General features: G+C 39.3%; 1 protein-coding gene across 5 annotated transcripts in view; it reads right to left on the bottom strand.

Annotated features, from left to right (window-relative positions):
* aspscr1 (ASPSCR1 tether for SLC2A4, UBX domain containing) overlaps nucleotides 1-23589 on the bottom strand; it is a 210698-nt gene that overhangs the window by 83523 nt on the left and 103586 nt on the right. For all 5 annotated transcript variants that reach the window (XM_048610706.1, XM_048610705.1, XM_048610704.1 and 2 more), the window contains 4 exons: nucleotides 20216-20284; nucleotides 15329-15474; nucleotides 10174-10255; nucleotides 5256-5322 (listed from right to left, as the gene is read on the bottom strand). In XM_048610706.1, the coding sequence (XP_048466663.1) occupies nucleotides 5256-5322; nucleotides 10174-10255; nucleotides 15329-15474; nucleotides 20216-20284 (364 nt within the window). The remainder of the gene's footprint in view (nucleotides 1-5255; nucleotides 5323-10173; nucleotides 10256-15328; nucleotides 15475-20215; nucleotides 20285-23589) is intronic.

Raw genomic sequence — 23589 nt, forward strand, 5'->3', positions numbered from 1 at the left:
CGCCTCCCCCTCTCTCCCTATTTATTTCAGAACCCCCTTCCCCTCCTCCATTTCTGATGAAAGGTCTAGGCCCGAAACGTCACCCTTTCTGCTCCTATGATGCTGCTTGGCCTGCTGTGTTCATCCAGCTCTGCACCTTGTTGTCTAAGAACACTAACAGTTGCTTGCCAGCACTGCTACTTGGTTGTAATAATCATAGAGATATACAGCACAGAAACAGACCCTTCAGTCCAACTTGTCCATGCCGACCAAATATCCTAAATAAATCTAGTCCCATTTGCCAGCATTTGGCCCATATCCCCCTCAACCCTTCCTATTCATGTACCCATCCAGATGTCTTTTAAATGTTGTAATTGCACCAGCCTCCACCACTTCCTCTGACAGCTCATTCCATACACGTACCACCCTGTGCGTGAAAAAGTTGCCCCTTAGGTCCCTTTTATATCTTTTACCTTAAACGTATGCCCTCTCGTTTTTGACTCTCCCACCCCAGGGAAAAGACCTTGCCTATTTAGCCTATCCATGCCCTTCATGATTTTACAAACCTGATTAAAGGTCACCCCTCAGCCTCCGATGCTCCAGGGAAAGTAACCCCAGCCTATTCAGCCTCTCCCTATAGCCCAAATTCTCCAACTCTGGCAACATCGTAGTAAATCTTTTCTGAACCATTTCTGGTTTCACAACATTGCTCCTATAGCAGGAAGACCAGAATTGCATACAATACTTCAAAAGTGGCCTAACCAATGTCCTGTACAGCTGCGACATGACCTTCCAAATCCTATACTCAATGCACTGACCAATAAAGGCAAGTATACCAAACACCTTCGTCACTATCCTATCTACCTGTGACTCCACTTTCAAGGTACTGTGAACCTGCATTCCAAGGTCTCTTTGTTCAGCAACAGTCCCCAGGACCTTACCATTAAGTGTATAAGTCCTGCCCTGATTTGCCTTTCTGAAATACAGCACCTCACATTTATCTAAATTAAACTCCATCTGCCACTCCTCAGTCCACTGGCCCACCTGATCATCAACAAATGCATGATTTATTACAATTTTTGCTCTATTTTGAAAAGAAACACAATCTTTCTACTTTTTCTATAACTGAAGACATTGCTCATAGAATTGCTGCTCTTGTAGCATCTTCAGAGCTCAAAGGAGGTTGTCTAATGAAATATTTGATTCAAATTCCAATATAACACAATCTAATTAGATATTATTTAAAAAATTTCCCAACATGAAAAAGATGCTGGTGTTGTTCTTATGATCAGGTGAAGACGGGTGATCAGCTCCCTTTTTAACCCTCACTCAGTCAGTTACAACAAAGATTTTTCACTTCTTTTGTAGCACCCAGCTATCACATTTTTGTTAAAAACACAGTTAGGTAGATCAAAATGTAGGAGCCAAACTACAAGGCTATTTTTCCAGTGAAAGAGGAATTTTATTGTGTATGAATCCTGAAAAAAACTAAAGAAGTGTGACACCAAACACACACACATAAACACAGGTAATATGTTTAAAAGGTGTTGAATACAGTAGGAAGAATGGGCTACACAGTTGTTTAAAAAAAAGCTCTTAGTCTCTTTGAGTTGTTTGATTTTAAACCGGAGGCCAATTATTTAAATTCTGACATGTTCTACAACAGTAGCAAAGTTTGTACATCTTGAGCTCTCAATGAATGGCTGTTGTCCCAAGTTGCTTTTTTACCAGACACTGACTCAGGAGAATGCGTTTGTGTGTGTGTTACATGCTTGCTTGTGGCCTTGCTGTTCTGTCTCTGTTTTGCTACTCAAAGCAACCATTGATATAGGTCCATTTCTATACTCTGGATTCCACTCCATTGTGCTTCCAAACTGAATTCTCTGTAAATAATCTTTAAGCTCACAATTTGAGAATTTAACATAAGAGGTGAGATACAGAGATGTAAATTTGGATGGATTCGGTCTTTATAAAGCATAGTAATCTTAATGGCTTCATTTATTCTCTGTTCTTAACACATGCTGCCATCTTGAATAAAAACAAAGTTGCTGGAAAAGCTCAGCAAGTCTGGCAGCATCTGTGGAGAAGAAAACAGAGTTAACGTTTCGGGTCCGGTGACCCTTCCTCAGAACTGCCATCTTGAATGCACCGTGTCACACAGTGACACTATGGTGAATTTTTCTACTGAAGGATTCAAACATCTGTGGCATATGTTCAGCTACAATTGTTGGTACTTCAAGAATTGGGATGCCTCCAGGATAGCAACATTGCACTGGCCAAGTTGCACAGCAACAATGTCAAACCAGGGAAAAGCAACATGTTGCATGCTTTGCAATTCATACAAGGGGCTCACCGATATCCAGTGATCCTAACTGAGGTTGTGTAACTGCTAAGGGTGTTGCTACACTATACAGGACCAACCGGTATTCAGATAAAAGATGGGTTAAGTTTTCAGATATTTACCAGATAGGTCTGTTCAGGCCTTTTGGAAGAAAACTTCATTTTTAAGTTTGTTTAGGTACAGTCGGGCCTGAATGGACCTAAAAGCAAAGTTATTTTCAGTGAAGAGTGCAGGGTTTGGGAGCTGTGAGAGCAGCACCTATGACAGTGTGCATACAGTGGTATTTCCAAACAGTTACTTGGATACTATTGCTTTCTCAGAGGTCATGACCTCAAAGTTTCAGCTCACAGCCCCACATGGGGTCACAATCCTCACTTTGGGAAGCCCTGGCTTAAAAAAAATAAATTAAAGAGTAGAGAAAGGGACACAATTCAAACTAGTCAACGGTATGTTTAAAAGTGAAATTAAGACGTTCTATTTCACACAAAGCCCAATCGATGTGAGGAATATGGATCTGCCAATAAAATGGAGGCAAAATGAGGAATAATTTTATGTTAAATTTTTTGGGACGGAGGGGAGGATGGAGTTAAGATGAGCTGTAATTATCTCACAATTTCATTTTATAATCATACTTTAAAGTGAATACTCCCCCTCTCTGCTGAGACTACATTAAACAGATTCCTACTTTAATCTTATGGGTGGTGGTTAAAAGAGAAAAACTGAAAAGCAGCAGTACATGAAAAGTTTATTACGAAGAATTCCCATGTATCTCCTGTTTATTTGTGATTTAAATATTTAGATTTTAAATATGTGTTATACAGATGAAAAACAAATGCATGTCAAATCTAGTACACAAACCTCAACAGATACATTGCACATGTTATGAGCCTGAAGCAACACTGATGTGCATTTAAAAACAAATTATCCAAAAACAGATAAAACAAGGTGCGTGTTAGTCTACCCAGATCCAACATCCTTCCAATCACAAATTTATTCTGCCTCACTCTCTCTTCGTGTATCATCCAATTGAAAAACTTGCCACCTTGTAATCTTATGCTGGTAGATATATTTCAGTGTCCAAAGATGTCTTACCCTCCTATTTTCCTTTATCACTGAAAGGAAACACCTGACATATTTGTGTGTGTGAGAGAGACAGAGAATGTGGGAGAGTACGTGTGTGTGTGTGTGTGTGTGTGTGTGTGTGTGTGTGTGTGTGAGTGTGAGAGAGAGAGAGAGAGAGAGAGAGACTGAGTGAGACAGAGACAGAGACAGAGACAGAGTGCGTGTGTAAGATCAACTAATTTTATGCCTTAACTTGTCCACTGGTAAAGCAGAAGAGACCCTCTGCAAGTCTATTAAATATGGCTGAGAATATTATCAGTTCCTACGATTAGTATAAAGTGGCTGTGGACAGTAAAAAGTAATACTAATCAATCAGGTTAATGAATGAGCAAGTTGATGAAAATTATACAAACACAACAAACTCAGGATAACACTATGTGCAGGATGAAAATGAGGGCTGGTTAACCAGCATTTTGGTCAATATCTCCACAAGATTTCATAAGTTTGGTTATGTGTATTCATATGATTTTATTAAGGTTCAGGATATAGACAGCACCTGTAAAGGACATTATAAATTCTCTGTATTTCTCATCAGAACAAAATGCCACAAAACATCAAGGTATGAAAATAATCTGACTTTATTCATTACACTGATATTATTTATCTAGCATAGATTTAATTCAGCAGGACTGTGGGGTTGCATTCACGCAGCCAGCTCCTTATGTTTATGATACAACCCTATGAATGTTCCAACTTACAGATTTTTAACTGGTTGGCAATACTTCTAAAGCTACTTCTTTTTTAAAAATCAGTGATAGCTAGGTACTTAAATTGGCCCATCACCAAAAAGGAAGGGGTTTAGAAAAATCAAGTTTTCATAGAATCATAGAACCCCTACAGCGTGGAAGCAAGCCATTTGGCCCATCGAGTCCACACCAACCTTCTGAAAAGTATCCCACCCAAGCCCACTCCCATATTCTAGCCTTGTAACCCTGCACTTCCGATGGCTAATCTACCTAGACTGCACATCCCTGGACACTATGGGCGATTTAAAATGGCTAATCCACCTAGCTTTCAGCAGCTACAACAGGAAAAGGAGGACAAACAGAATAGGTAAATGACACTTTCAGTGTTTATACTAGGAATTTAGGATTAACTTCACAGCAATTAAGTTACTTCTGGTGTTTGACTATTTGTGGCATATTTATGAACATATATTATTGCCACAGCATCGATGAAAACTTAAGTTTTGGTTGGCATGTGGAAAACAAGAGTTTCCCTGAACTTGCTGAAAGACCAGGAGAAACCTAATTTACAGTGCATCACTTGTTTATACAAGTTGTACTAAGAATTTTAGATATCGCACTACCATGTTTGGAATGAAACTTCGCACTTCATAATATTGTTATATTGTTTATTACCTCCCCTGTGGTTTGGGATCAGGCAGTTTACTTAATGTGAATTTGAACAAAGTTCTGATTCAAAATTCCTTCCAAGTTGTTACATGGTTGAATTGGCAGTCTCTCTTACTGGGGCAGCCTGACTTTAATCTGAGCTGAGCCCAAGTAGTGAAGTTCTTGGGCTTGGGGTTATTGTTTACCTGCATTGTCAGGTTTTACAGCGTGAAGAATGAAGGTCTGTACTCAGATTGAGGTGAATCTGAAATTGCTAATGAGAGATATATAGTACCTTGAGCAAGGCACTCATTTTTATCATTATGGTACTGATGCAGTTCTGAGTTTTCAGATATGATATGAAAGAAAACAAATATAAAAACTTTCCTTCTGTGTATGGCCGGAGTGCAATTATGTGCTGGATTGTCACTGTATTTCCTTTAAAAAAAACTAACATAGTAAACACCCAGAAAATTCACCTGTTTCAAAGGGTCTGAAGAAACCTTGCAAGACATATCTGTCAGGAAACTGCACTCTTAGAACGACCTATTTAGGCAAACAAAGAAAGTGAAATTAAGTCAGAATTGTTTATTTGTAAGTTACATGAAGAGAACATTTGAATAACTCTGGAATAAACCCTCACAACAATGATATACTTCCTTATGTTGTTTAAATAGAAGTATATAGCAAATGACCATTAAAAAACGTACTACTCTATTGTCACCTTTAACGCACAAGAAACTAAAACAATTCAGCTCTAAACTTCTGTATAAATAAACTAGACAAGATGTGATTCCACACTTTCAAATAGGAAGGACCTCAATTAATACCCTTGGCCTGATTGACAGAGTTGTGCCGAACCACAATGGCAAAAGAAACAGCTCAAAGTTGCACACCACTTCATCACAAACAAGAGCTAAGTTGAAGCCTGTGCGACATCTGCACATATTTTTGACACAAAATAATCCTGCTAATTTGTACTTTTCAAGCCATCAAATGTAGCCGTAAAATATTATTAAAAGGGAAAGAAAAAAGCAAATAAAAGCTTAAAAGACTATTTTCATCTACAACTGAAGAATTTAAAGAAACTAGTAAACATTTGTGTACGTCGATTTTCATGTTTGGATTGAATTTGGGGAAAATATTTGAGAAGCATCAGAAAACATAGCAAGAGTCAAATCAAAACTGCAGCTGAGTTTGTTCAGATACTTTCTTAGGATAAACCGGAGCTTTCTCTCTTCCCTCTGTACATTGATGGCTTAAATTATTCACACATATATGCATATGCATACTTATACATACACAAGCAATTCTTTGTGCAATATTTATTTCAAACGTCACAATATGTTTGTAATTTTAATTTAAATGTCCAATTTTGTTTTGTTATTTGCAATGACATCACTTTTTAAGTCTCTTTCAACATCATTTTAAAATCTTTGCCTGAAATGAATTTGTTTAGCAAAAGTGTTTTACAACACACATTTTCCCCTAAAAATCAAACACAATTATGAATAAGATTTGTATCTGTCTTTAAAATGCAATCAATATTCAATAGAAATCTTCTAGTAAAGCCATAAAATATTGCAACCAATTTCATTACATTCCAGTCTAAAGAATTTCATGGTAAACTTTCCACATCACATCAAGCAGGCTGGATCATTTAGATCTATATTTATTCTTATAAACAACAGTTCAATTTTTAATCAGATGTTTGGTACAGCAACTTCTTAAATTTCAATGTCTTACGTAGCCAGAGTATACACAATTCATCTATTTAGCAAAATGCAAACGATTATTTTGATCGCTAATATCACAATTCAGCTCTGGCAGGAACACAAGATTGTCGTTTAAATACAAGATCGTGACTTTCAACAAGAAATTTCAGCTCCTGTCTAAGAGAGGTGGTCAACAGGAAGAAAAATAACAAACGCTCACGAGTGTGTGAAATTGATGAGACAATCAGAAGATGATGGGACTACTTAAAAAGAGTTAAAGGGATTTAGTTGGGGTTTGGAAATGAAGAAATGCCAGATACTGAACGTGTGAAGATAATATGACTTATGGCTAACAAGAAACTTTTTCTTTTCCTTTCAGGCATCAAGGCCCACAAGATGCATCTACTCAAAAATACCCAGGGGACCTCTGGAACCTTCCCTCTGACTCCATCCCCTCCCCCAACCCCACCACCTCTTGTCAGGTATTCACCATCCCTCCTAACCTTCCGCTCTCTGATGCTGAATGCTCTGTACTCAGCAAAGGCCTCAGCTTTATCCTTCTGCGTCCCCACCTTAACGAATTTCGGGCAAGACATGACGCTGAATTCTTCTTCTGCCGTCTTCGTCTCCGGGCCCATTTCTTTGGACAAGAGTCCTCTCCCCGTCCCACAGACCCCTTTGCCCAACTCCAACACCCTCCCTCCACCTGGACCCCTCCCTCCGGCCTTTTACCTGCACTCGATCTGTTCGTTGAGAACTGTCGACGTGACATTAGTCGCCTCAATTTCACTGCCCCTTCAACAAATCCAACCTATCTCCCTCCGAACTGACTGCACTCCGTGCACTCAGATCTAACCCTGACTTTGTCATCAAGCCTGCCAATAAGGGTGGTGTTGTTGTAGTCTGGCGTACTGACCTCTACCTTGCAGAGGCTGAGCGCCAGCTCTCAGGTAACTCCTTCTACCTTCCTCTGGACCATGACCCCACCATGGCACATCAGGCCATTGTATCCACTACGGTTACGGATCTCATTTCATCCGGTGATCTCCCCCCATCCGCTTCCAAGCTAATAGTCCCCCAACCCCACACAGCTCGTTTCTACCTTCTGCCAAAATTCCACAAACAGGACTGTCCAGGCAGACCTATTGTTTCAGCCTGCTCATGCCCCACAGAGCTCATCTCTTCCTACCTTGACTCAGTCTTCTCCCCCCGGTCCAATCCCTACCCACATACATCCATGATTCATCTGATGCCTTACGCCGGTTTGAAAACTTCAAGTTTACCGGCTCCAGCCATCTCCTCTTTACCATGGAGGTGCAATCCCTTTACACGTCCGTTCTCCACCAGGAGGGTCTTGGGGCTCTCTGCTTCTTCCTGGAGCAAAGACCTGAACCATCCCCACATGCCACCACTCTCCTCTGCTTGGCCGAGCTTGTGCTCACCCTCAACAACTTCTCTTTCAACTCCTCTCATTTTGTTCAGGTAAGAGAGGTTGCCATGGGTACCCGCATGGGCCTTCGTTATGCCTGTCTCTTCATGGGGTATGTGGAACATTCCTTGTTCCAGTCCTATGCTGGCCCCCACCAACTCTTTCTCCGATACATCAATAATGTCATTGGTGCTGCTTCCCTCTCTCGTCTGGAATTGGAAAACTTCATCAATTTCGCCTCCAATTTCCACCCTGCCCTCACCTTCACCTGGTCTATCTCTGACTCCTCCCTTCCCTTCCTCGACATTTCTGTTTCCATTTCTGGGGTTAGACTGGCCACTAGTATCCATTACAAACCCACTGACTCCCACAGCTATCTGAAATATACATCCTCACATCCCACTTCCTGTAAAGACTCCATCCCATTCTCTCAGTTCCTCCGTCTCCGTCGCATACGTTCAGATGAGGCCAACTTCGACAAGGGAGCCTCTGAAATGTCCACCTTCTTCCTCAACCATGGACTCCCCAGCTCCGTTGTTGATAGGGCCCTCAACCAGGTCCCACCCATCTCCCGCACTTCCGCCCTCACCCCCTCTCTTCCCTCCCGCGACAGCGATAGGGTACCCCTTATCCTCACCTACCAGCCCACCAGCATCCACATCCAGAAGATCATCAGACGCCATTTCTGCCACCTCCAGCAAGATGCCACCACCAGACACATATTCCCCTCTCCTCCCTTGTCCGCCTTCCGCAGGGACCGTTCCCTCCGGGACACCCTGGTCCACACTTCCATCACCCCCAACACCTCCCCACAGCCCTACGGCACCTTCCCCTGAAACCGGTGAAGGTGCAACACCTGCCCATTCACCTCCTCCCTCCACAGTGTCCAAGGGCCCAAACATACCTTCCAGGTGAAGCAACACTTCACCTGCACTTTCCAGAATCTAGCCTACTGCATTCGCTGCTCACAATGTGGTCTCCTCTACATTAGGGAAATGAAGCGTAGACTTGGCAACCGCTTCGCAGAACATCTACGTTCTGCTCACAAAAAAGACCCTGAACTACCTGTTGCCTGCCACTTCAACACACCACCCTGCTCCCTGGCCAACATCTCTGTCTCTGGCTTGCTGCAGTGTTCCAGTGAAGCCCAACGCAAGCTGGAAGAACAACACTTCATTTTCCGCTTGGGGACTCTACAGCCCACCGGACTCAATATTGATTTCAATAATTTTAGGGCCTAAACTCTCCCATGTCCCAGCCTCCCACCCCACACACCAGGCCTTGTTACCACATAGCCTGGCATTACACACCCCCTGTTGTTAGTCACTAACAGTCCCCATTAACAACTATTCACCCTCCCAGCCTGATCGTTAGCAACTCCTTTGTCTGTCCAACTGTCTTTCTCTCTCTCTGGGCTCTATCCTATCGTTTACTCCCTATCCTACCCACCTCCCTATTTTCTGCATATAAACTGATGTTTTCCCAGCCACCATCAGTTCTGAGGAAGGTCACCGGACCCGAAACGGTAACTCTGTTTTCTCCTTCACAGATGCTGCAAGACCTGCTGAGCTTTTCCAGCAACTTTGTTTTTGTTCCTGATTTACAGCATCCGCAGTTCTTTTGGTTTTTGTTTTGACTTAATTTATATTGTTATTACATAGATGTTATATTAAACATTTTGCTTCGTTTCCTTAAACTGGGGAGGGAAGAAAAAAATGTGACAGAGGGACAACCTAAAACAAGGTGAAATCGACATTACAGGCAATAAATTTTTACAACATATTATATTGGAAAAGGAAGTTCTTCTGATACTTGAAAAATCATCAGGCCTAGAAAGAACGCATCTCAAAGTTCAGGCAGGTTCATTACTGGAATGATATGAAACAAGTTATGAAAACTATTGATGGCTTGAAGATGTCATAATTCCATATTTAAATGGAAGCTTTTCTATAGATTATCAAGAATTAACGTTACAAAGCAGGGCTTTGAAAACAACAATCTTTTATCACTAGAAAGGAGAAAAGAGTGGAATATTGCTTCCACTGGTTGACAAGCTGCATGCAAGGGATGCATGCGCATTATGGCTAGAAGATTGAGAAGTGAGAAGTAATGTTTCACACGGGAGGGTTGTTAGAATACTAATAACTTTAACACAAATAATATTGTACTAAATCTCTCAATTTCAAAAATTAACTCAATTTATGAAAGTTAATCACTGATGTGTGATTTCACAGCTTTTCAGTATTGACTAACCTTAGGGTAGCGCTCTGTCTTCTCTTTTATATAAGTTTCTCTCATAGATTTAGTCATCAATGGAGCCTCTTCAAGACGTCGTCTGAACAAACAAAAAGTAGCACTTGCTAATAATTTAGCAAATTTCTGACCGCACAATCTAATCTTATTGACTATAAAACAATAATTCATAGGAACAGAATGAGGCCATCAGCCTATCAAGTCTGCTCCACCATTCAATCACGGTTGATACGTTTCTCAACCCCATTTGCATTTCTCACGCCATAACCCTTGATCCCCTTCCTAATCACGAACTTATCTATCTCTATCTTAAGTATATTGATAAAACCTTCAGTTCTCTCAGGACAGTGACTTGAAAGGAATTCAGTGATTTACAAATACATGTTAATCAATTAAAACCTTCTAACTGATTAAAGATTTAACAGCATCTTAGGTTTGTTTAAAACATCCTCATCAGTGGTAAGACCCTTTGATCTTTTACTTATAAATTCTGTGTCTGATACTACCTCTCTCACTAACACCTGAAGTAGTAGTAAGGCTCCGAAAGCTTGTGTTTTCAAATAAACCTGTTGGACTATAACCTGGTGTCATCTAATTTCTGACCTTAAATACTCTCAATGACTTGGCCTCCATAGCTTTCTGCAGCAATAAATTCCAGAGATTAACCACTCTCTGTCTTAAGAAATTCATCATCATCTCAGATCTAAAGGATCTTCCCTTCACGCTGAGGTTGTGGCCTTGGGTCCTAGTCTCTCCTACTAGTTGAAATGTCTTCTCCACACGCACTCTATTCTGATGTCTCAGTATTATGTAGGTTTCAATCAGATGACCCCCACCCTCATCCTTCTAGACTCCATCAAATACACACCCACATTCCTCAATCGTTTCTCATAGGACAAGTCCTTCATCCCTGGGATCATTCTTGTATTAGCCATTTTCCAGTCCTCTGAGACCCTCCCTGACTTCAGTGATTCCCGAAAGATCACCACCAATGCCCCCACAATTTCCTCAGCTATGTCCTTCAGAACTTTGGGGTGCAGTCCATCTGATCCAAGTGATTTATCATCTTCAGACCTTTCAGCTTCCCCAGCACTTCTCCTTAGTGATGGCCACTACACTCACCCCTACCCTCCGATTCTCTTGAACTTCTGGTATGTTACTGTAACTTCCACCATGAAGACTGATGTAATGTATCTATTCAGTTCTTCTGCCATTTCTTTGTTCCTCATTATTACTTCTCCAGCCTCATTTTCAAATGTCCCATGTCCATTCTTGCTTCTCTCTTACCTTTTTCTAAAAATATCTAAACTCTTGCAATCTCCTTTTGTATTACTAACAATCTTACCCTCATATTTTATCTTCTCCCCCTTATTGCCTTCTGAGGTATCCTCTGCTGATTTTTAAAGACTTTCTAATAATCTGGCTTCTCGCTAATCTTCACCACATTGTATGCTTTTTCTTTTATCCCTGACTGCCCTTGTCAGTTCCAGGAAAATTTTGCTTAAAGGGGTGGTACAGGCAGGAACCAAAAAGATATTTAAGCAGTATTTAAATGAGCACTTGAAATGCCATAGCATATGCAGCTATGGGCCAAGTGCTGGAAAATGGGATTACTATTGATAGATGCTTGATAACTGGTGCAGGCATGATGAGCCGAAACGCCATTCCCAGTGTTGTAAAAAGACTCTACTCTCTACGCATTGGAGTGTGTCACATCGCAATTATACATTAAGGAAGGAACAAACTTATATTTTTACAGCAACTTTCACATTCTCAGGATGTTCCTTAATGCTTTACAGCTAATGATTACTTTTGAAGTGCAGGCAATATGGGAAATGCAGCAGCCAATTTGAACAGAGCAAGCTCCCACAAACAGAAATGAGATAACGACCAAGTAAGCCGCATTTCTTTTCAAGTAATGTTGATAAACAGGTAAGCATTAGTGAAGACATCAGGGCGAAAATGCTTCTCTGAAAGTGTCATGGGATATTTAATGTTCCCGAAATCAAACTAGGCCTTAGTTTGTTATCTTAGCTGAAAGACAGCAATTCCTACAGTGCAGCACTCCTTTGATGAAGTAGTCATCCAGGATAAGTACGGAGCCAGAATGTGACATGCTGCAATTGCATTCAGAGGAGTTGATTATGATTAAAATGGTAAATTAATGGCATTGAAAGATTGTTTCTGTTGGTGATTAATTATTTGCTTGTCCTTTATTTTATATTTTGGGGTGGGGTAATCAGGTTATTTCTATCTGTCTATTTCAACTCAATATGACCAATTATAGTTGGAGCAGAAATGAAGCCCCTTTCTCTTCTCATTGCATTGGTTGTAATTTGCTGATTGGGAGGTCAGAGGTGAAATACTCACGTCCACATTAATCTACTAACTGGCTATCTTCCAATTCTTCTACTTGTAATCATATGTACAGTTCTTAATCCTATTGTTTCACAATATGAATTAGAAGAATTGGTCAATATTTACCTCTAATGCAAGATCAGTAAACACATTAACTGGTCATTAATATCAATCCTGTTCATCAGAGCTTGCAATGTGCCACCTGGTTGCCACTGTTCTTGGCATACAACACCAACCCTACTTCAAAAGGTACATTACTGACTGTGAAGGATTTTGGTACATTGTGCAGTTGTGGAAGGCAACCAATAATTGCAGGTTTATTCAATTTTTCACATTCCTAGAATAGAAGGAAAAGTCGGGAAAATACCCTGGCCCTCTACAAGGATAAAATAAAATTGTAATCTCTGAATCTTTGAGAAGTGAACAAGAGCTGAACATAATAGTTTGTAGCATAGTAATGAGATTAGCCTCAGGGAAGACAGTTTTGCAATTTTATCAGATGGCAATTGATAGAAAATAAATCCTGGTTTTAACACATTGTTCCCCTAGAAATGTACTTCAGGATGAACTTCAAGAGATCTATAAAACAACATCTCAGTACTATAGTGAAAAGCATAAAACTGAATCTTCAGCACCCTTCAAGATAGGTGGCAGCTGAGGCTCAACATAGAGGTGTGAGGTGATGCCTTTCGGTCAGAAGAACACGAAGAACAATACGAAATAGAGGATACAATTTTAAAGGGATGCAGGAGCAGAGGGACTTGGGTGTGTATGTGCACAGATCACTGAAGGTGGCAGGACAAGTGTCATTAAGTCATGGTCACAGGGATGTACAGCACAGAAAAGGGTCTTTCAGCTCATCAAGTCTGTGCAAGTCAAAAACAACCACCTAACTATTCTAATCCCATTTTCTAGCACTTTACCAATAATTTGTATGCCTTGGCATTGCAACGTCATATCTAAATACCTATTTACGTATCTAAATACTACTTAAATATTATGTGGGTTTCTGCCTCTAACTATCCTTACAGGCAGCGAATTCCAGAGTCCCACCATCTTCTGGGCGAAAATATTTTTTCTACACATTCTCTCCAAACCACCTACCCCTTAAATTAAATCTGTGCCCTTGGTAATTGATCTCTCCACCAAGGAGAAATGTTCCTTTCTGTTTAGCCTAGGTGGAGGGAGTAACAAATAAAGCATACAATGTTCTCAGCTTTATTAATAGTGGTATAGAATACAAAAGCAAGAAAGTGACGCTGAATTTGTATGAGATACCTGCTAGACCTCAGCTAGAGTACTATGTACAGTCGTGAGTGCCACATTACAGGGAAGATGCAAATACATTGGATATAGTGTAGAAGCAATTTACTAGAGTGGTTTGAGGTATGAGTAACTTCAGTTGAGAAAAGACTGAAGAAGTTGGGACTTTTCTCTCTGGACAGAACGCAGCTTCTGGGAGATCTAATTAAGCTTTTCAAAATCATCAGCTTGCTAGAAAGAATAGATAGGGTGTGGCTGTTTCCACTTCTCAAAGCAAAGGAAACAAGGAAGTATAGATTATGCACTGCCCACGAATGTGGTGGAAGCAGGTTCGATTGAGGTACGAGGGCTTTGGACAATTTTTTGGATAGTAATGGAGTGCAGGGATATGAGGGAAGAGGCAGGAGACAGAGACTAGATAGCAGAGCTGGGCAAACATAACGGGTTGAATGGCCTCCTTCTGCACCACAATGATTCAGTGATTCAACCCTTCTATCTTTTTACTCTAAATGCCCTGTACGGTTAAGTGAGATAAACTTAATGTCAGGTATTAAAAAGGACAAAAATGAAGGAGGAAGCTGTATGAAATGAACAGCACTCTTCGCACTTTTTATAGTCAAAGTAAAGCAACCCAAGACCTTAATGTAACTATCACAACATAATTTTGGTGCCTTCCAATTTCATCCACATATTAGAACTGGGCAGTGAAATGGGCTAAAAACAAGCATCATAACCAGTTTGGAATAGATATTGATAAAACTTTTGCTTTTATCAGAATATTTTTGTTTTCCAAATCTATGTTATATTAGAAAACTGAACGTTAAGAAGAAGTAAAATCGGTTAACAACTTTTGTTCATCTACTGATTAAATTGCTCATATTCAAAAATCATGGTAAAAATCCAATAAGTATTCTCATAAAAAGTTGGCACATACCATACATTATTCCTTTCTTTTGGTGCTACTGTGCAATAAATCTCCAGGAGAATTATAGCATGTAAATCACAAAACTGCATTTCCTCTAAAATATGGCTTCCTTCCTATTTATTTTGCTCATATTTGCACACCAACAGAGCATGGAGATCCCCTTATGTCTAATTAATGCAAAGTGATGCTTGCAACTTCATTAGTCTGGCTGGGATCCTGTCTAATCTTTGGGGAAACATGCAATGTTAATGCTACAGTGGTGGACCGAGACTGGAGGCCAGCCTGGACATTGTTTATATTATCCACAGGTTGCTGTCACAGGTTCCAATCGAAAAGTCCTCTCTAGACAAGTCTAATACTTTCACTGGCACACTCAGGTGATTGCTTTTAATCCTAAGGTGATAAATGAAGAATCAATCTCACTGTCCTGTCTACAGCGAGGCAAGTGCCTAACAAAAAGTAGTAATGGGTCAAAGCCAGAAGTTGATACTATTTGAGTTCCACAGAGTTGTACACTCAATAACTATAAACTGGATTGCAGTATTTGCACAGTTGCTTTCCTTTTATAATACTGTGATAAGGTACTGCAAAAGCAAATACTTAGATTACCTTTCACTTTTCAGTTGAGCAAAACGTTTTCTAACATCATCTATGGTAACTTGAAAGAATTCATCAGGAAGTTCCTCAAAATCACTTGGTTCTTGAACAGGGTTCTTCCCATCCAAATGGTAAACAAGTGGCTCTCTGTCAACAGGCTTGAATAGAAAACAAATCAAGTTGCAATCACATCAACAAATTGTTTTATTCCATCAAATTCTTAGCTATAATGATACTGGGAAAAATATAGCTAGCCTCAATTCCCTTGGGCTAGCCACAGGGGGAACACTTATTTTAAGTGAATAATGTTATATGCAATGATTGAGCTGACTGTGATCTCATCAGAGTCAAATAATCTGCCAAATATCTTCCACCAACCCAAATTTTTCTGCTCGAACTGATCATCCTACGCATATACTATCCTATGCTAAAAACACTTCAAGGGTTCACCTGTTTAAAGAAATTGGTTTTACACAACAAAAATAAATTAGGAGGATACACTGGCTACCGACATTCACTTCCCAGGTTTTTACTTAAAGAACTGTCACAAACTCAGTTGCCATCCTTAGTTTGGTAGCAATTTTATGTTGAAGAGCCCAAGTCCAGAGCACACAATCTCAGTTGATGCCTTAGTACATAGAGAGAGAGTTGGAAGTGCTGTCAATCCAACCTGACATTAAACTGATATCCTGCTTTCCCTTAATAAAAACTGAAATAACTGCAGATGCTGTAAATCAGGAACAAAAACAGAAGTTGCTGGAAAAGCTCAGCAGGTCTGGCAGCATCTGTGAAGAAAAAAATCAGAGCTAACATTTCAGGTCTGGTGACCCGTGAAGGGTCACCCGACCCGAAACACTAACCCTGATATTTCCCACACAGATGCTGCCAGACGTGCTGAGCTTTTCCAGCAACTTCTGTTTTTGTTCCTGTTTGCCCTTGGATGAAATCCAAAGATCCTTATAGCACTATTGAGAGGAGGAGCAGAGGAATTCTTATAGTGTCCAGCCCATTAGTTACCCCTCAATCAACATCACTAAAAGCAGATCATTGGTCATCATTACGTTTCTGTTTATTCAACCTTGTAGGGTGAAAGTTGCCCATCGTGTTTCCTACATTGCAACACTGCAAAGACAATTCAGGTAGCGTTAACGTAATCCGCGTTTGAGTGAAGTACAAAAGTTGTCCACAGCAATCAGATCGGCTCTCAGTTCTTTAATCAGCTCTTATTACTAGATTCAAGTCAATCACGCCAGTAGCAACTGAGAGACTGTTAATGGATCAGAATGGGCCCAAATGACAGGATTCATTTTCACTGGAAATTTCTGTCATGCCTCTTTTCTTCCTAAAGCGAATTCCCTCCAAACCTGCAATCTGTTTGTTCCTCTACCAGGTCAGAGGTTTACACTGCTTTATCAGTTGTTTATGCTTCTCTTCTGCTTCCCTCTCTCTCCCACCTTTAGCTTTAGCTATTCAGACACAATACTCAGAAATATCTTGTTTCTCTTGTGTTGCGCTGACATAATTACTGGCATTTAACCATCTTCCAATCTCCATTTTAGCATTTTACTCACTATCAATTTATTTTCCTGACAATATGGTACTGTTTAGCCCCATTCACCTTTCACTTAGATGGTTTCTTTTTAAAATCTGCATTCTGAAATGGCCCTGCAAGGTCTTGTATTATTATTGTTCAGTTCTAAAGAAGTGCACGATAGAAATGCTACGTGCCTACTTTATCCCCAGATGCCCCATCTATGTACTTCTAGAAGTTTACTTTACTTTTGTTTCAGAATTCCAGTATCTACATTATTTTACTCTTTTTCTAACTCTCCAAATTACCCTGTTTATATCTCTTGTTGAAAAAGGATTCTACAGGCAGAAAATTTAATTTGAACAAGATTTTCATTGCATTTACCACAATAAAGAGAATAATGACAGAATAGTTAGAAACAAATGCAATCTGGTGAATTTGTCAACATTCGAATCTTTTGGGTTTGTGGTATTCTGTTTAAGCATTGCCAGTTTACCCAAATTGCACTTTATATAATTAATAATTGGATTCTGAAAAAGCTGGGCTCCCCAGGCAACAAACGTCATGCTGGCCTGCCTGCAGTTATCAATCATTTAAATTCACAAAACAAACTTTTGCAGGAATTTACAAAATGGAATGCTGAAAACAATATATCAAAATATCTGTCAATCCTTGAAATAAAACAAATACAGACTAAACTAGCATGAGAAATAACATGTGGACAGATGTTTAACCAACAAGGGAATTAAGAGCTATTGAGAGTAGGCAGGAAAGTGGAGTGACAGCCACTATTAGATCAGCCATGATCTTATCAAATGGCAGAACATGAAACCTCTAGATATATCCAGGGTAGGCGACGGCCTAGTGGTTTTTTCGCTGGACGTTTAATCCAGAGATCCAGGTTCAAATCCTGCCATGGCAGGTGGAGGAACTTGAATTCAATAAAAATCTGGAATTAAGTGTCTAATGATGATCATGACTGCATTGTCGATTGTTGGAAAGAAGACCCATCTAGTTCACTGATGTCTTTTAGGAAAGGAAACTGCCATCCTTACCTGGTCTGGCCTACGTGTGATTCCAGACCCACAACAACATGACTGACTCTTAACTGCCCTCTGAACAATTAGGGATGGGCAATAAATGCCAGCCTAGCCAACGACGCCCCCATCCCATGAAACGGTAAAAAAAAATGAGATCGCCAACAGCTTCTGTGAATTCATTTATTTCACTGAATTCCTTTTGAAATAAAAACTACAAACAACAAGAATGCCATCTTTATCAAAGGGCCTGAGGGGCCAAATGGCTGACTCCCGCCCCTAATTCTTAAGTTGTTGTATGCCTGCTTATTACTGAACAGAAAGGACCACATTCATAGCACTCTGTTCTTAGAAAGCTATTTTAGTAATGAATTGTCCTGAAAAGTGCAACATCACTATTCTTTTCGTAGAAAGCATTGCTCCATATAGGAGTGCATTCATGCTTGCTTTTAAAAAAACTTTCAGGGAGGCAAACGTTGTTGGCAATACCATTATTTATTTCCCATCTGAAGGGTCCTTGAGAAAGTAGTAGCAAATCACCTCCTCGAATACAACTGAGAAACATACAAAGCCATTTCAAAGGCAAATAAAAGGGCATATTCTGGGTTTGGATTGACAAGCGTGGGTCAAGTCTATGTAAGAATGACAGACGTTTTTCCCTGAAGGAAATTAGTGAACCAAGTGGGAATTTGCAACATTCCGTTTAGTTTCATAGTCACCATTACTGAAAGTAAATTTTAATTAATTTAATCTATTTGAATCTAAATTCGCCAGCTGCTGTGTTGTGATTTGAACTCATGTTTCTAAATAATTAACTCAGATCCCTATATCCTAGGCTACTAACATTAACACTATACAACCATACCTCCAATACTGGCACAAAAGGAAATGGACAAATAGGATGTGTGATGTTTTGAACGATAGAAATGCTATAAGTAAAGATGCTTTAAAGAATTCAAAATTAAAAATACATAATTTATATCCAGTTTTCATTATTCTGACAAAGACTTGTATTTTGGAGTTCCTATTACAACAGGAATTTAGTGCAATAAATGATTTTACAGAAGCTGTTTGAGTCCCCGCATATCCGAAGGTTTTATAGCAAGACTTATGTATTCATTAAATCAATTTTCAAAGAGGCACAGTAAAGCCTAGATTGCTTAAGTTGTCTTGCTATGCAAGATCACAAACAATTCAATCGAGCAATGATTCCAATTTGTTGTATGAGATGTGACCACGCAATAAGATAACCATAAGATCAAAAATATAGTTTTTATGGATATTCTTAAGTATCGTAAAGCTAATTGGTGGGTGATATATTTTACTAATAGCTTTAATGCATGTACATTAATTCGTACAAGAATACTCTGGTCACGTTATGGTCGTGTATGGCATAAATGTAGATTAATCCAATTTCATTCCAACTGATGGAGAATGGTTTTTATCCATACACTATGGTTTTAAAAATGACCATAATTTTATTAAATAATGAACAAAAGCCAAAGTAAATCAGAATAAAACTGTATAGTATGCCTGGTTACATTTTAATTTGTCAAGCCTTTCTAAAAACATACTTTTCAAGGTTGATTGCTGGGTTGTTTTTGTGGTGTTACATCATCTGTAAGTCAATGTCTTCAAATATAGATCCAGTACTCCTTAAAGGTATCAGTTGTACAGGATCCTGGACCAGAGAACAGTTATATGGTGCTAAGGGGACATTTTCAGCTCTGAATCCAAGGGATTTTAAATGATTCAGAGATCACACCCTCTGACAGAACCTTCCAATTTTGCAATCTCTATCACCTTGAAGGAGTAGGGCAGTAGACATATGGGAATTGCAACACCTATAAGTACCCCTTCAAACCATACATCATCCTGACTTGGTACTATATCACTGTTCCTTCACTGTCATGAAGTCAAAATTCTGAGGCTCCATTCCTAACAACACTGCAGACTCACCTACACCTCAAGATCTGTAGCAGTTCACCATCATCTGCTTGAGGGCAATTACGAATGGGAAATAACTGCTAGCCTGGCCAGTGAGGGCCACGTCTCAAGAACAAATAAAAATAATGGTCAGAAGTAAGCACTCGCCACCACCACTCCCACCTGCTAAACTCACTTGGAAGCATAATTTCAAATTGAAATGTAACAGAACTGGGCACATCCCTACTAAAGCTTAAGCAAACAAAACTCAACTAGTTTGGAACACCCCCACAGTATTCCCACATTTAGTGCTGTTAACTGCCAAATGGATTACCATTTCACTTAATATTTGTGATCATTGAAGATGGAGTGAAAGGGCTGCAAGAGTGATTGAGCAGTATGTACCTTCAAATATTCTTTACTGCTGGATGATTCTAGGGGTTCCAGTTTCAGAGGTTCAATATTTTCTGAGCTCTACAAAAAAAAAACAGAATTGACAGAATAATTTTCAACATAACGGACATTACCTGGACTGTAATTAGAAATTCAGTTTGAAAAGATAAACAAGTTTGGGTGGTGCAACCTGTGGAGAAACACCGCACAGCAGATTATAGCACAGCTGATTAAAATCATCTTAATTATAGCCTTGTTAAAAAAAAGAGTAAGGTGTGTCTGCTTACAGCAACTCTCTAAAGCAATTGAAATCACATTTTTTGTACCTCAAAATACTTCAATGGCATTCCTTGCAGAATATTTGGAATCCCACCATACAAAGTGCATAAATACAATTATTTTTATAGCTAAGTGATTACTAGTGCTACTGAAACCAGAAGCGAATTAAATCTTCTATTTACAACAATACCTTTTGTGAATCTTTGTCTGTAAGACAAAGAAGCTAGGTCCCAAACACTATTACCATAACATACTCAATACTTTGGATGTACTATTCACACAGAATCAAAATGGATGTTACAAGGGACTGACTTAGTTGCAGCTAATGTTTTCTGAAATACAGAGACCATGAGTTTAGAGTGCTGGACAATGGGATCAGAATAGTTAGGTGCTTGATTTTGATCAACGCAGAGTCGATGGGCCTTTTTCTGTGCTGTAGACCTCTATGACTCTGTGACACTAATTGAATAATATTCTGCATTAAATATTAAATGATAACTTTAAAAAAAAATCTTTTTAAACTGGTGTGGAGCTATGTGTATATATTCAAGTATCAGCATATCACTTGCTGTCCTGTTAAAGAAAAATTCCAGCTCAGGTAACTAATGATCAAATTATTAGATCATATGTACCCTAGTTAAGAAATCCCCTTTTTGACATAAGGAATGTTGAAGACAACAAGTTTTAAGCGTGGAGAATGTTAAACTAGTTAAACTAAAAAGATGAGTGCGTCTAACTGAAAAAAAATGATACCCTTGAAGAAGATTGCTGATCACAGTCTTCTAAATAATTAAGATACCAGTCCACTTATCCAGCAACTACTGAAACGAGTGTGTCTGGCTGCAGTAGTAGGTTATTGGTCTTTAAGGTGAGATGTTAACTACTCAAAGGATGATGCAATTAACAACAAAGTAATCGCTTTCAATTACATTCACCAGGTCATTGACAAAGACAAGAAATGTAAAAGGGTCAATGTGCTTTACCGGGGCACCCTTGCTTAATTGCTCAAGAAGACATACTTTCATTTATCATGCACTATGCTTGTGCCCTTTGAGCATGTGGCTTTGAAGTCCCGAAATCAATAAATATGCGTAATGGCTAAAGCCCCCACTTAACTCTTGCCTTTACCCTAAAAAAGAAAAGTTCTGTTCAGTTATGTAAACTATATTTTTCTTTAAAAAGCAAGGAAGGCAAGTCTTGCACTGATTAAAGATTAATTTCTAAAAAATGATTATTTTTAGGTCAATTTTGCAAAGAGCTCAATGATTTACTTACTTTGGGAATTGGTACTCTGAAGTGGCTGCATATGTTAAGCATCAAATCTCTTTCAATCTCTTCCCATGGTATTTCATCAGCATTCAAATAACTTTATTTTATTTGCAATACATTCCAGTAAACAGTATTGGATATGATCAACTATATTCTGCTCATTTGCAAATTTTGCTGGGGTTCTTCTGTAACATCTTGTTGACCCATCACGCAATTGCCCTCCTAATTACCTAATTTTTGTGAAAATGGAAATGACACAGGTATTAGAATGTCAGGAATGATGGAAAACCTGGAGATTTAAGGTTACTTGGGACCCAGTGAAAGTTTTAGTGAATGACGGTAAATGCTACAGAAACAAAGTTTCTTTGCATATATCTTCATGTCTCCCACACCCAGTTGGGTGCCACTTACCCTAAAACAAGTCAGTTGTTAACCAGCTGGGATTTCAGCTTTTCAATCAGTATCAGGTGGCAGAGACTGCCTAATGACACAGAATTTCCAAGGTGGACAATTATACTAGCTAGCGAATGATTGCCGCCAACAATGAATAGAAACACAATAATCAGAGCATAAGAGGAAACCATTCAGCCTGTCATATCTGTGCCAGCTCTCTGCAAGAGCAACTCATTTAGTTCCACTCTATGTCTTTTCCCTATAGCCCTGTACTTTCTTTCTCTTCAAATATCCAACTGACATTTTAAAACAATAATTGAATCAGTCTCCACCACACACTGAGGGATTGCATTCCAGATTCTAACCTCTCACTGTGTAAAGCTTTTTCTGCTCATGTCAACATTAAATGAAGGGATGGAACATATCAGTGCCAAACTCACTGACGTCACAAAGACAGGTAGGAAACTAAGTTGTGAAGACAACACAAGGAAGCTGTAGAGGAATACAGATCAGTTGAGTGAATAGGCAAAGTTCTGGAAAATGAAATGTAATGTGGGATAATGTGAAATTGTTCATTTTGGCTGGAAGAATTGGAAAAAAGTATATTATGTAGATGGTGAGAAACTGCAGAGATCTGAAATGCAGAGGGATATGCGTATTCCAGTGCATGAATCACAAAGGACGAGCATGCAGTAGATAAAGTAATTGGGAAAGCCAATAGAATGTTATTATTTATTGTCAAGGGAATTGAATACAAAAGTGGGAAAGTTATGCTTCATTTGTACAGGATACTGCTGAGATCGCACCTGGAGCATTGTGCACAATGTTGGTGCCTTTAGTTAAACAACCATGTAAATGCTTTAGAAGCATTCAAGAGAAGTTTACCTACAATCACATCATCCACGATCTTATCGAAAGGTGGAGCAGGTCAAGGAACCAAATGGCCTACAATTGCTCCTGGTTTGCACATCCTATTTTGCTTCATTTGCCCAATCAGTGGCCTCTAGTTCTTTTTGCAAATGGAAAGTTTCTCCCTATCTACTCTGTCCAAACTTTTCATGGTTTTCAGCACTTATCAACTCTCCCCTGAACTCCAAGAGAACAGTTCCAGCTTCTCCAGTCCAACTGAAGTCCCTTATCCCTAGAACCATCCTCATGAATATTTTCTGCATTCTGCCCAATGTCATCACATGATCTCTAAAAAGTGTGACACCCAATGCTTCTGAATACTTCTGCTGAGGCCAAACAAATGTTTTATACATGTTTATCATAATTTTCTTACTTTCATAATTTACGTCTCCATGTATAAAGCCAACAATTTCTTATACATTACAAATCATGTTCTCAACCTGCCCTGTCATTTTCAATGACTTATGCACAAATATCCCCCAGTCTTCCTGTTCCTGCTCTTGCTCCCACTTTAGAGTTGTATTCTTTGTTTCATA

Source organism: Rhincodon typus, chromosome 23 (genome assembly GCF_021869965.1).
Source record: "Rhincodon typus isolate 14 chromosome 23, sRhiTyp1.1, whole genome shotgun sequence".
In the NCBI taxonomy this organism is placed as follows: domain Eukaryota; kingdom Metazoa; phylum Chordata; class Chondrichthyes; order Orectolobiformes; family Rhincodontidae; genus Rhincodon; species Rhincodon typus.